Consider the following 13,603-nt stretch of genomic DNA (forward strand, 5'->3'; position numbering starts at 1 on the left):
TTTCGACTCTCTTCCTTGCAAACTGCTTCCTTAGGCTAAAAATAAATTGAATGTGTCCAGGATCAGCTCAGAACTAGCTGTATGTATGATATGTTCATCCTGTTCCCTCAAAATATTGCAGTCTGTTAATCATACAAAAAACCTTCACAACATGCTTCAGTGTGAGGAACGGTATTTTGGTAATTGCTGCAATCTTTCAGCGCCAACATCGATTTCTTCATTAATGTAATACTCTGCACTGTTTTTTTTATATATAAAAATATGCATTCTAGTATTTTTCTAATTTCTTAATGTATTTGATTATAGTCTTCTTTCTAATTTCTTTGATGCACATGATTATATTGTTTTTTGACAAGTATATTTGAAATTTTTCTTTATAAACTTTGATAAGGCTAACAAGCATAATAATAGGTTTTGATTTTTCTTAAAAAGAGTATATTGTTTCTTTTTTAAAAAAAGTATTAAATTAATTTAGAAGTTAAAAATTACCTTTTTCAATTATATCTCTTTGTAATATTAATTTTTTTTAAATTCTATTTTTTGAGTTAATATTTTATTTTTATCAAAACGATCAGAAAACTACCAAAAATTAAAATTAAAATTAAAAATTTTAGAACTAAAATTAAAAAATAATATTTTTGATGTTGCAAATTTATGAACAATCACAACTAAAGTTAAAAAAAACTAGCTATAAAGACATATACGTATATCAAAACATTCTTCAACAATTGCACTACTCTAAGAGACTCTTTTTTCTTAAAAATTATTATAAAAATATAATTACACTCACAAATAAACTAAATTTTATCATCCTTCATAAATTTTATAGCATTGGATTTAAGTTTTGAAGATTTATAAACCAAGTATAATTTATTATTAAATTTTGGTTTCGAAGTTATTAAACTCAAATATTCTAAGTTAAATTTATATAGATATTGTTTAATAAAAAATAAAAAATAAATATTTTTAATAGTTGTTAATTTTTTAAAATCTTTTAGAAAAAATTACACGGCAAAAAAAAATTTCAAAAAAACTTTGGTCCACATATTATAAACATGATACAATTTTATAAAAATTAATAAAATTCCAAAATTCCAAAATAATATTTGCAATCTATTTGATTGATTTTATAATTTTATTGCCAGTATTCAATATATAAATTAATAATACTACACCTATCAAGAAATATATTTTTTTTTGCAAAAACTAATAAATAATCCTCTATTAGATTGTGTCATTCTTGAAATATAAAACTAAGAAATCATGTTTGTTGTGAAATGCGACAATTAATTCTGAATGTTTTGCTTTAAAAGTCTAATTTTTATAATATTTTATTTTATTTTATTTTATACTCTAAAAAAAACTCAAAATAAAATTATTTTTATTTATATTTTTACAATATCCAACTTCTATAATTTAAGAAAACTCTAAGTTGGCAAGAAGTTTTTTATATTTTTTAAAAGAGATTTATAATATTATTTTATATTTTCCAAAGAAGTGATGAAACTAAAAATTTAGGATAAAAATTATATAAATTATCCATTCATATAGTATGCATATCAAAATAAATAAATAAAATAAAAATCCAGTGCAAAGTAGTAGTAAAAATTAACTTTTTGTGCTCCATCATCTTGTTATGGTATTAGATCATTAAACAAATCCTCTCTATATTTTATGCTAAAATAATTTAATTTCTTTTCTACCATAATACAACTTGTAATTTTTTCTTTACTTTAAGTGTGAAATTAATTATGCACCAAAGGTATCATTTGGTGCAATAAGTTTAATCAAAAAATACAATGTCAATGATAGCCAACTTTTAATCTTTATAAAAGATATCTATGAAGCACTAATAATAAAAAATAATTATATTTGGCTACAATAGCATAATGGTCTAAAAATATTTTAATTTTTAACTATCCATGTCATTTTGGACTTGCTATCATTAAAATACAACAGTTTATGTATATACTAGATATTTATTATTGTTTTAATAACTTTCTTAGTTAATCTATTAAAATTCCAATTTTATTTTAAACTAAAACACATGTTTTTTTGTAAAAAGGAAGAATTTTTGCAAGTTTCATAAGATAAATATCTTTTTATTATTGATGTAACAACTATCTCTTTAAATAAAACTTCTATTAGCACCATCATTAAATACAAAAACAATTAAAGTTATATTTTTAAAGAAATTTAGAAATTACATCTATTAAAAAATATGTATACCAAGTAAGTAAAAGAAATAAATAGAAGTTAATTACACTAGGTAGAAATATGTTAGATAAATAATATCTTTTCTGAGAAGCGTCAAACTATGTTAATTGAAATTAAAATTGTGGATATCTTTTGAAGCGTGCAGTGAATATAGAAATTATTTTGGATACATACTACATCTAATAAGACACTTTGAAAGTATTTAAGGCATGTGTGTTTCTCTTTTGTAAATATACGTATAAAGAAAAACTTTATCAATATATTTATTATTTTAGATGCATCAAAATAAAAGATAATCACAAAATTGTAATGAAAATTAATTATAGACAACATAAATATAATGTTATGTCCATTGAACTCGTAATTTTTTAAAATAAATTTTGAATATTTACAAATCAGTGTGATTTGAAAAAAAATATCTAATATGGTTTTCTTTTAATATGATAATGTTTCAATTTAATTTAATATTTAGTAAAAATATAAAAATATAATTCTCACATATTTTTAATATTTGAGAATATAGAATTATGTGCCAAGATGGGAATAATGTGTATTATAAATAATATAAGTATATTGTGTATCAAAGAGAAATTTAAAGTTTATAAATTAAACTGATCCAAAAAATTATCTTGAGTAGTATTAAAATGTAAAGCAATTTTTTTTTGTAAATCTATTTATTTTTCTAAATTAGGTCCTACATTATAAAAAATTAGTCAAGATGACAGACTTTCTCCTATTTTCATCTTTTAAAACCATTTAGCATGCTAGATTGATTATAAAGTTTATAATAAAAACTATATATATTTATATATATATGTTTGTTAAAAAACTTTATTTTATAAATATTTTTACACTAATTCTAAGAATTGTAAATTGGTTTATGCCATCATTTAAATTTAATTATTTTTAAGTTTTTAAAATCATATCTTTTTCATAATTTGTATTCTATGTTGTAAAATATCTAAAAATAGTTATAATTTGTATAAAGATTAATCTATAAAACCAAAATTCAAGATATTATCTTCAACATCTATCAAAATTGTCGACTTTAAATTAATATTATAATTTAATCGAAATCCAAGCACATAAGGTTTTATAGGATATTTCATAAAATACCAAAGATAAAGATAAAATTATATTAAAATAATTTATGTCAAGAAAAAATTAAATAAAGTATTAAAGTAGTCTTTTTGTTTTTGTATTTTTGTGTTTTTGTGTTTATTTATTTTATTTTTTAGTTTTTATCTTCAATCATCATTAGAAAAATGTCAAAACTTTCTTTCTGCTAGCAAAACTCTTTTACAATTACAATTACATATTGTCTTTTTAATAACTACTATTTTTTTCTTAATTATTTTCATTAAATACAACTTGATATTGTAAAATTTTCAAGATTTTATTTATTATTGTAAGACTTCAAATGTACATGTTGTACTATTACAACCAATTTATTTTATGATAAGTTAAATATATAGTTTTTCTTAATAATAAACAATAATTATCATTATAAAGATTAATTTAATCAGATATCACCTACAATTTAAAAAATTAAAAATTAAAAAACATTACCATATTTTTGTATTTATATCTTATAAGACAAGCAATACATTTGGATAGAAGTAGTTGCTATTAATTCTAGTTAAAATATATTACCTATAAAAAAATGAAACAGAAGAAGTTTTGAATTTAAGGTGATTTACAAGAAAAATAGATTTTTTTGTATATTGTTGCAACTATGATATTTTGAAGCGCTCAAGAGAGATATATTAGAATTTTTTAAAATTATATAATTATTATTATTATTATTATTATTTTACTAACAACATCTATTCAAATTAATGACCAACCATTCATAAGAATAATCAAATTATATGAAAAATTCAAAATCAAAATCAATAATGGCTATTTTTTATAACTACTAATAAATTTATTTTAGAATTTTTTTCTTAGCCTGATAAAATAATAATTATCTATCACTTTCATTTAAAATATGATTATTCTCATATTGTCTACATAATAATACCAAAAAAATTATATATATTAGAATCCATTAGAAAGATTTAATCTAAGATTCAAATCAATAACAAAATATCTATCATTAGTCTTGGTTTGTATACTACAACATTGTTTGATTATATGTATTTTATATGAGTCTAGATTTACTGCTATTTTTAGATAAATTTAGATATGTGACATAATATGTTTAAACATAGTTTTATCACATAGAATATAGAAGATAACATTTAAAAATATTTTCTTATTAAAAGTAATTATAAAACAATAAAAATAGATTGAAGTTGTGTAGATGTGATTTAAGGGTTATGACTGTATTAAAATTAATAAGAATCCTTGAATGAAAACATAATTATTCAATTCTTAAAAAAATTAATTATAATTTTAAAAATTAAGTTATAAGATATATACTCTTTAATATCATATGTATTTTACAAGACAATGCTACATCTAATTCTTTCTTCTTGTATTTGTAGATGGTGCAAAAATTGATTGACATATTTTAATAGATTTAGTAATAATTCAACATTAAAAAATTCATAAGATAATCTGACTATTATTTTAGATTCTTTTTTTAATGAGTAGTGCATATGTGTTAGTATATTATATACAAATAATTTGGCATCTTTTAAAGACATAAAAAAAACAAAAAAACAAACAAACAAACAAACAAAAAATGAAAAATTTATCAAAAGGATCTTATTTTAATCCAAAATTTATAATATGATCCTATTTTATTGTTTGCACACTATCATATTATGTGAATTTATAGTTGAAAATGCATTGGGTACCTAGCTATAGAAGATAAATAGGAAATTACAACAACAAGGTGCTAACAAGTCTAATAGAATTTTAAATAGACTTCAATTAATCCTTAATAATTCTAATCAAAATCTAATCAAATCTAAAAAAGTTAAGAAATTATAAAAATATATATGAATATATATACATATATTTATAAATTAACTAAAAAAATCCTTTAAAATAAAAAAAATTAAATTAAATAAATCCTTAATAACCTAATCAAATTCTAAAATACTATTTAAAAAATCCTAAAATAATTCTGAAAAATCCTAAAAAGATCCTAAATAAACTTTGATAAATCCTAGATAAATCATAATAAATCATAATCAACTCTAATAAATCCTTAAAAAATCCTAATCAAATGTTAGAATAATTCTAATGAAGCTCTAAATAAATCCAAGTAAATTCTAAGTAATACTAATAAATTCTTATAGTTGTTTAAAAATTCTAATAGCTACTAATTGAACCATTGATTTCAACTAAAATTTCATCTACATTTTAATCCATTTACAAATAACAAGTATAAAATTCTCATATTCTTCAATCTAACCATTAGATTGATCTCAACTTTACAGAAAATATTTTTAAAAAGTACAATAAAAAAAATTGGAAAAATTTTACATCTAAATTTTGCTACAATACTTAAAAATTCTTTAAATATATAAGCCTCTTTTTATTTCTCAAAATATCAAACCTTTGAATATACTTTTTACTTTGAAATGCTCTTAGAAACTTAATATGTATCTAAATCACTTAAAATCAAGTTTATAACAATTTTCTTTAATTTTGTTCTCACATCTCAATCTCCAACCAAAAAAAACCCTAGAATTATTGTAGGTATAAAGTTTTTTGCCTTAGGATGTAATTTTGACCTTGGTTCACAATTGGTTCTCTTTAGGTATCAATTCTTGATATCTTAAGGTAATTTTTTTCTAAAAACTATTATTAAATCCTTTTTAAAGATCCTTATATTATTTATTTTCTTAATCTACTTTGTTTTACTTTATTTATGGTCTTATAAATAAAGTAGAAGTTTTTTTTACAAAAAGAAAATATTATCACTAAATTATTTTATTACCTCCATACTTTTTAGCCATATATTGTTATTATATCATTTCACTTCTATAATAAAATCCAAATTTTTATCTTTCATCATATATTCATGTTACAACATAATAACGCTCCATGCCATGCTATATGTAGCAAGAGCCTATGTTCATACCTCTCTGTCTCTATACCACATTATTAGCAGCAAGAGCTAAAAGATGGCAAGAAATCATTATCTTCAAGCTTTAGCAATAAAAAAAACTTTAAAATCATTATCATTATTGTTTTTTCATACAAATATAAGTTTCTTCTTTCTTTTCTACAAAGAATAGGAGTATTTTGCAAGATTGCAATCTTTTTGCTTATACAAGCGTTGACAAAACTCTACTTGTAGAAACTTGCTAGAGATTGTTGTCATCAACATTATCATTATGCCCCCTATTTAATCTTAGGATGCTATAAGTCATTGACTTCTATAACTTTTGGTAGGAACAATATGCCCTTCTTTTGAAAATGTCAAACAAGCAACTCAAGCCTATGTTGATTTGAACAACTATAATTTCTACATAAAGACTTGCAACATCAAAAGAATGGTTCTTAATTGCCGTAGATTTAGAAATTTAGAATGCCCATACTATGTCCATGTAATCTTCAATAAGAAAACAAAGGACATAAAAAGTGACTTGGTTGAACTTGGATCATACTTGCAAAGAACTTTGGCAAAAACAAAGGATTTAGAAGTTGATTACAAATGGATGGTTGAAAAACTTTAAAAAAGACCACTAATAATCAATCAAAAATTGACATTGAAAGTCATTAAATTGTAATTCAAGTTGACCTACAACATTGAAGTTGTCTATAACACTACAAATAAGAAGAAAGAAACAATGTTATAAGAATATACACATGCTTAGAGTAAATTATTCCAAATTTCACAAAACTTTATTGAAAGATTAAAAGAATTTAATATCAAGACTATTTCTTTTTTCAAAAAGATGGAGACTTTTTATGGAAAAATGGAGATAGAATACATTGCTTTGAAAGACTATTTATTTGTAAAGGAACTACATGCCATGTTTTTATATATCTAAGAATATTTATCATCGTTGATGCTACTTTCATCAAAAATTGCTTCATCTTCTAATTGATTTTAGAGGTGGAGATGGATTTGAAGGATACGTTAATGTTCTTAGCTAAGACGTTGGTAACTTTAATAACTAGAAGAAACAATTTTTGAAGTGAATTTATCAAATATAACCATTATCAACGACCTAGAAAAGGATTTAATTGAAGCTTATGCCAAAGTACTCCCTTTTATCTAAAACTATTGGTATTACTTTCACATTGCTAAAAATATTGATTAAAAGTTTAGAATTGAGCAGAAGAAAGCTTTTTGGACATGTACTGATATAAAATCTATTATTTTTTTTCCAAAAAAGAGTTGAAGAAGGTAGAAGAGATGAGTGCAAATATGGGTAGGTATATTGATAATATCTCTCATAAACAATGGACTATATATGTAGTTGTTGGTGTGTAATTTGGACACATTACCTTTCATTTCATGGAAATAGCAAATTCAATCATAAAGAAAATACATGAGAAATTTGTGATTGAGATGATCAAAGCAATATACAACCATCAAATAGAAAAGTTTTATAAACATCCCATAGTTGCTACTAAGTGGTCTATGTCTTTAATACCACCATGAAATGCTTCAATGAAGAATTAGACTTCACATAATTACAATGTAATACCATAGACAACCTTAAACAAAATTATTATATCAACTTCTTCATACAAGAAGTACATTGTCACTTTGATGTCAAGTGGTACTAAGAAGAGAAGTTGTGATTGTAGCATGTACCAATACTTATTGTCACATTGTTGCTGTGCTATTGCATTTGCATTTAAGGTCAAAGTTCCACCAATTTTGTTAGTCTCTTTATTCTACTCAATTATCAATTATGGCACACAATATGCTCAATCTTATCATTCAATGATCCTAGAGAATCTATACTATGATAACATTGCATTGCCGGTTATTAAATAATTGTATAAGAGACCTAAGAAGAAGCAACAAGACAACATGATGCAAGTAATTGTAGAAGCGCTTACATGCAAAACATGTGGATAAAAAAGGCACAATAGGATGACATACATAAAAGCGCATGTAAAGTAATTTGTAAAAAGATTGAATTGTATAGTTTAGAATCAAAAACTTTAATAACTATTTATATTGATATAGCAAGAGATTATTAAAGCTTAAAGATAATAATCTCTTGCTATATCAAGGCTCCCACTGTGAGCATTGCAGCATGAAGACATAGAGGGTGTGGACAATGAAACATGGTCATATTGTGAATATCCACGATATATGGTCATATTATAAATTCCAAATCAAAATGGGATCATATTGTGAAATTTCTCAAACAAAAAACACTAAATATCAAACAAGAAAAGATAAACTCAAAATCATCAAAACAATCACTCTCATTAGTTTGGATTCCAAGGAGATAAGGTTACAATAAACATCAACATTGACTTTCCAACATCAACATTTGGACAAGGTAAATAAAATAATTGTACAAACCAAAAATTACAACTTCATAGGGACTTGCAATAGCTTCTTTGACCACCCATGATATTGACTCACATTAAACAAGAATCCTCCCTTTTATTCTTTGGTTTCTATTAATAATATTTATCCAATTCAGCTCAAAAAAAACAACAATGAAAGAAAGAAAAACCAAAAATCAATATATATCCATCCATACACATAACAATTATAATGTTGAGATTCCTTGCAAAAAGCTAAACCAATGTATGAAGACCAAGTTTTGGCATGGCACAGAAACCCACATCCCAACTTAGAATCAATTGCCCATCCTCTAACTTTCATGTATAGAAATCTTGCAACAACTTCAGCTTTTTTTTTTTTATTATTTATTTATTTATTGTCCTCTCTCTCTATATATATGTATAATAGAAATAGTGTAGTGATCTTACTTGAAATTTTTATTACTCAACCGCCTTGTGAACTACGCAACCGGAGGCCACTGGAGGCGACAGGAAGTGAAAAGCGCCACCACGGCGAATCCAACACACCGCCCCGATGAAGGTTGAATTCGTCGCAAACAATCGCCGCGCACATGATCCGAAACGGAGGATGAAGTAGAAAAGGATATGATGGGTTTGGTGCGAAATTGAAGAATGGGGTTACCCATAAAACAATCTAGACCATGTCGACATGAATGACCCCGTTTATGTGGCAGGATAATTTTCGGTTGTAGGTTTTGGGAGTGGAGGGTGCGTTTCGAGGAAGACAAGCAAGCCATGACGATTGCGAATTCGTGGCGGATTCCGAATCAAGCGCTGGATCCATGGCCAAGACCTTTGTGCATGGGGGCACAGAGCCTGTTCTCACGGGGTGAGAGAGTGTGTGATCGTGCGAGACCCGGGGGACTTGGAGACGCCGACGCGAGGCCTCAGAAATCGATGCGGGTATGCCACGAATGCCCCGCTTCGCCGTGACCTCATAGACGCGTTCCAGACTAGGACGGCGAGGACCGGGGACGGTTGTCGCTGTCGCGACAGAGTTGGGCCCTTTTTGTTGGTCCCAAGTGAAGGTGTCCGGGTCTGGACTCGTTCAATCTCTCACTCTCCAGTTTTGTTAGGTGGGTTCGGACGGGACTGAGTCCTGGCCGCTAGGATATATAGTGTGAGGAAAAAAGAGTGAGGTGGAGTTTGTATTTCAACGCGAGATTCGAGTTGGGTAAATCTTATTTTGAATTGAAGAAGTTTTTAATTTGGAAGGAATTGAGGGTGATGGTGTGATCCATGGGAAGCCGATCAGTACAAGGCTTCGTGAGGAGGTCGACTTGCTAGCTCGCTATCGCCGGCACCATCAAATTTCAAGGATTGTTGGGAGGTATAGCTGGGTTTGCAACCTCACCAAGCAGGGTACTGATGAAATTGAACTTAATAGCGGATGATTCGCATCTTTGGGAGATTTCTTGTTGGTTTGCCACGTGATTTGGCATGCAAATAGTGTTAAGAGATTTGATCGACTCTCGCTTCAGCTTGTTTGTCTTCATTCTAGTGTGTGGCACTGCAGTGTGTTAGTCTGTGGGGAGGGAAGCGAGCGGAAGGAATTACGACAAGTAGCATCTAATTCTAATCAGCACTCTCCCTATTCATCCAGGGCTGTCATTCAACTAATCTGTACATTTCCCTCATCCGGTCTGCGCCTTAACTTCTTGAGATGAAATTATAAGAAGGGCACAATGCTTCCCACGGTTTGCAGGGCTGTAGGGCTGAATTGCAAACCATATCTTAATTGGGACCAATGTCACAGTTCGCGTTAACGACCCGCATTGTGAAGAGGAAGGGTTTGTCATGCATTTTCCTTTTTTTCCTGTCATAGTGATTTGTTCTCTGTTCTCGTGCAGGCTGAAGTGAAGTGCTGGAGAGTGGATCAAGCTTTGAAGACATGTCGATCATCACACGTCTGAACGGCACCTATGGAACCTCCTTTCTGCTCCTGGTGTTGCTGGGCTATTTCACGCAGGGATTGAGGTGTTTCCCTTGGACAGCCATGAGCTACTGGTACAAGGACACTCTAAAGGTAGCCGTGCCACTCCAGAATATGTTCGTTCTGCCTCTGCCACCTTCAAGGATCTCTCAGCTGCTCTCAAGAATCCAGTAGTGTAATAGGGTTTTGCAAATGAGACTGCAGTGCAATGAATGCACTGCAATAAGAATGAAGCTGCTGTGAGCGCAATGTTTAAAAAATGTAGAGAAGTGTTCCGTGTTTTGTCTTAGGAACGTCTCATAGGTAATTCTCGTTCATAAAGAGTTTGTGGGAGTTGAAATGGGTGGATTTGCAGGTTGATCCTGGCCAGATGCAATTCCTGATGTCAACAGCTACTTTACCCATGGTTGCAAAACCAGTCTATGGGATTATCTCCGACTCTGTCTACATCAAAGGTGCACATCGTGTGCCATACTTAATTATTGCAGGTAAGATTCTGCCTCACTATTCATTTAAAATTGTTATTGATCTTGACAAGCGTGATTGTTCTCTTAAACTGATGTTGTTCTTGGGGACCATGCTTGAAACGTCAAATGTAGCCGAAGATTTTCGTCTGAATGACGAATAAATTATGGTCACCTGATTCTTTGCCTTGCTCTGCTTCCAGGAGCACTTCAGTTGTTCGCTTGGACTGCCATAGTTGTGCACTCTGGGGCTTCTTCATCGGCTGCTATGTTAACGGCCTTCCTAACTATCACGAACTTAGGAGGTGCAATTTCGGAGGTGGTGAATGATGCCATGATTGCTGAAGCTGGAAAGAACAAGGTAGGTGCACAGCAAGGTATGGAAAATTCAACTCACCGCATTGTCATAACTAGTTAATTGCTTTTTCGTTTATTTAGTGCTTTTTGTTTTTGTTTTTGTTTTTATCAAAGTACTTATTGTATAACTGGAGCAAACATTTGTGTTCGCTTTTGTAACTCTATTTTTTCTCAAGAGGCTAGGATGCACTTTATTCTTGAATTCACCCAAACGAGTGGGCGTGAATTTTATCCTAAATGCACATTTCCATTGCCTGCAGGTGAGTTACAGTCCTTCGCCTGGCTAGCCTTGGCCTCGGGAGGTGTAGTCGGAAACTTAACAGCCGGGTACGCGATGAAAGTTGTGCCTCCGCAAGTGATGCTCGCCATATTCATAATCCTTATAGCTACGCAGCTGCTTCTAGCTCTCACTGTGAGTGAGCACTCTTTCGCTTTGGGGCCCATCAAAAAGGACACAGACGATAACCCAGAACAGAAATCTCACGAAAGGCAGAAAGATGCAGGCGCAGCCATGCGGGAGCAAATCACTAAACTGAAAGAATCACTTCAGAAGCCTGAGATATTCAAGCCTCTCCTATGGTTTCTCTCGTCGTATGCAGTAATCCCGGGACTTGGAAGCGCTTTATTCTACTATCAAACGCAGTACCTGCGCTTGGGCGCGTCGGTGATTGGGCTGGCAAGGGTGATCGGCCAAGTGGGGCTGCTCTTCGGGAGCATGTTGTACAACAAGTGCCTCAAGGATGTGCCTATCCGGCGCATGTTTGCAACTGTCCAGATCCTGCTCTCGCTGTGCATGCTAACGGACATTCTGCTGGTGAACCGGATCAACTTGGAGTTTGGCATTCCAGACAAGTGGTTCGTGTTGGGAGCATCAGCGTTTGTGGAAGCTATTGGTCAGTTTAAGATTCTCCCCTTCATGGTTCTGTTGGCAAAGCTCTGCCCTCCTGGCAGTGAAGCCTCGCTTTTCGCTTTCTTCATGTCTGCTCAGTGCCTTGCTAGTCTGACAAATGGCTACCTGGGCGTTGTTCTCGCTTCCTCTCTCCGTATCTCTGGTAATGATTTCTCAGGGTTACCCCTTGGCATTTTCATTCAAGCTTTCTTTGCTTTAATCCCTGTTCTCTGGATCGGTTTGATACCGTCCGAGCCCAAAACTGTTGCAGTTTCCCAGTCAGACGAAATTGAAACTAAGAAAGAGCTGTAGAACAATTTTCTCTTTTTTTCTTCTGCCCTTTCTGAATTATATGCATCTTTTTCCCAGGTTCTTGTCAGATGATCTAGCATGTAAATTTACTCAGTGCATTTTTAGTCATTAATATAGGTTATGGGTTTTACATTTCCTACTCAAGCCCAGTAGAACAGCAATAGAAACTGGTGGAAGGAAAGCCGATTCTCCTGGTACTGTATGGATGAACCACTGTTAAAAATGTAAATGATGTCTATGTCTATTATTTAACTTTACAAGCATTTTGTTTTTGTTTTCGCTTTATTTTGTTATGTTGTTTTTTTTCCTCTGTCGATTTTCTCTTCGTCACTTCGATGGTCTTTCTTGCAGTAGATGTCTGTTTATTAGTGTGATCAAAAGCTTAGTCCAAACTGATATTCGTCGATTGGTGGTCGCCCGTATCATCTATTCGAGCGATTGGCGAGTGGCATCTCTCTATGGATAGTCTTTGGAAGTCTGTTCACGCTTTTGTATTTTAGATGAATGTCAAATCCTGTCTGCGAGAAAATATGATATTTTTAGTTTTTTCGACTCCAGTATTTGCAGCTGCAACAAGTACCCAGGAGTGCTGTAGATGATCTTGCTTCAGAAAGTTAACTTGAGTAACGCACTTCGCACCCGCTTCATCGTTTCCGCAATCTCTCCCCTCGTTCTCATGTCGCATATTGTTGGAGCGGATCAAGCCTTTTTGGCCTTACCTCTTGCTGTATAGATCATTGACACGCTTCCTCTGTGTCTGTCGTACTATCATTCTGAAGTTCGCCTGGTCTCAGGATCGTGTTCGTCCCCTTCCTTCGATCTTCGAACTTGAGAAGCTCCAAGGGATCCTGATTGCCCCAAATGCAAATTGCCCTCACAAGTCAATTTGCGACTTAAGTTTACATCGATCATGACGCGCAACGTCTTGCTTAGTTAAAACTTACAATCATCTCGGCAAATTCCTTCACC

The 13,603-nt window shown here is 30.5% G+C and overlaps 1 protein-coding gene across 8 annotated transcripts; it reads left to right on the plus strand.

Annotated features, from left to right (window-relative positions):
- Positions 1-9,313: 9,313 nt before the first annotated feature.
- On the plus strand, positions 9,314-12,919 carry LOC112284236 (putative folate-biopterin transporter 7). 8 transcript variants are annotated; one of them, XM_024523916.3, is made up of 6 exons: positions 9,742-10,041; positions 10,196-10,302; positions 10,530-10,705; positions 10,968-11,100; positions 11,280-11,453; positions 11,694-12,919. In XM_024523916.3, the coding sequence occupies exons 3-6, from the start codon at positions 10,571-10,573 to the stop codon at positions 12,632-12,634; spliced, it is 1,383 nt and encodes a 460-aa protein (XP_024379684.1). In that variant the 5' UTR covers positions 9,742-10,041; positions 10,196-10,302; positions 10,530-10,570; the 3' UTR covers positions 12,635-12,919. The 8 variants fall into 8 exon arrangements, with proteins under 8 accessions (XP_073389809.1, XP_024379684.1, XP_024379647.1 ...); XM_024523879.3 differs by having other exon boundaries at positions 9,742-10,009; positions 10,196-10,320; XM_024523888.3 differs by having other exon boundaries at positions 9,742-10,009.
- Positions 12,920-13,603: the final 684 nt, after the last annotated feature.

Source organism: Physcomitrium patens, chromosome 1 (assembly GCF_059467195.1).
Source record: "Physcomitrium patens ecotype Gransden chromosome 1, ASM5946719v1, whole genome shotgun sequence".
Lineage (NCBI taxonomy): Eukaryota > Viridiplantae > Streptophyta > Bryopsida > Funariales > Funariaceae > Physcomitrium > Physcomitrium patens.

Bases quoted from the DNA above. Each gene is read 5' to 3' on its own strand.
- LOC112284236 (XM_073533708.2), top strand. From the start codon at position 10,571: ATGTCGATCATCACACGTCTGAACGGCACCTATGGAACCTCCTTTCTG. The intron at 10,706-10,967 runs GTAGCCGTGCCA...GTGGATTTGCAG, and splicing joins GGTACAAGGACACTCTAAAG to GTTGATCCTGGCCAGATGCA. The intron at 11,101-11,279 runs GTAAGATTCTGC...CTCTGCTTCCAG, and splicing joins GCCATACTTAATTATTGCAG to GAGCACTTCAGTTGTTCGCT.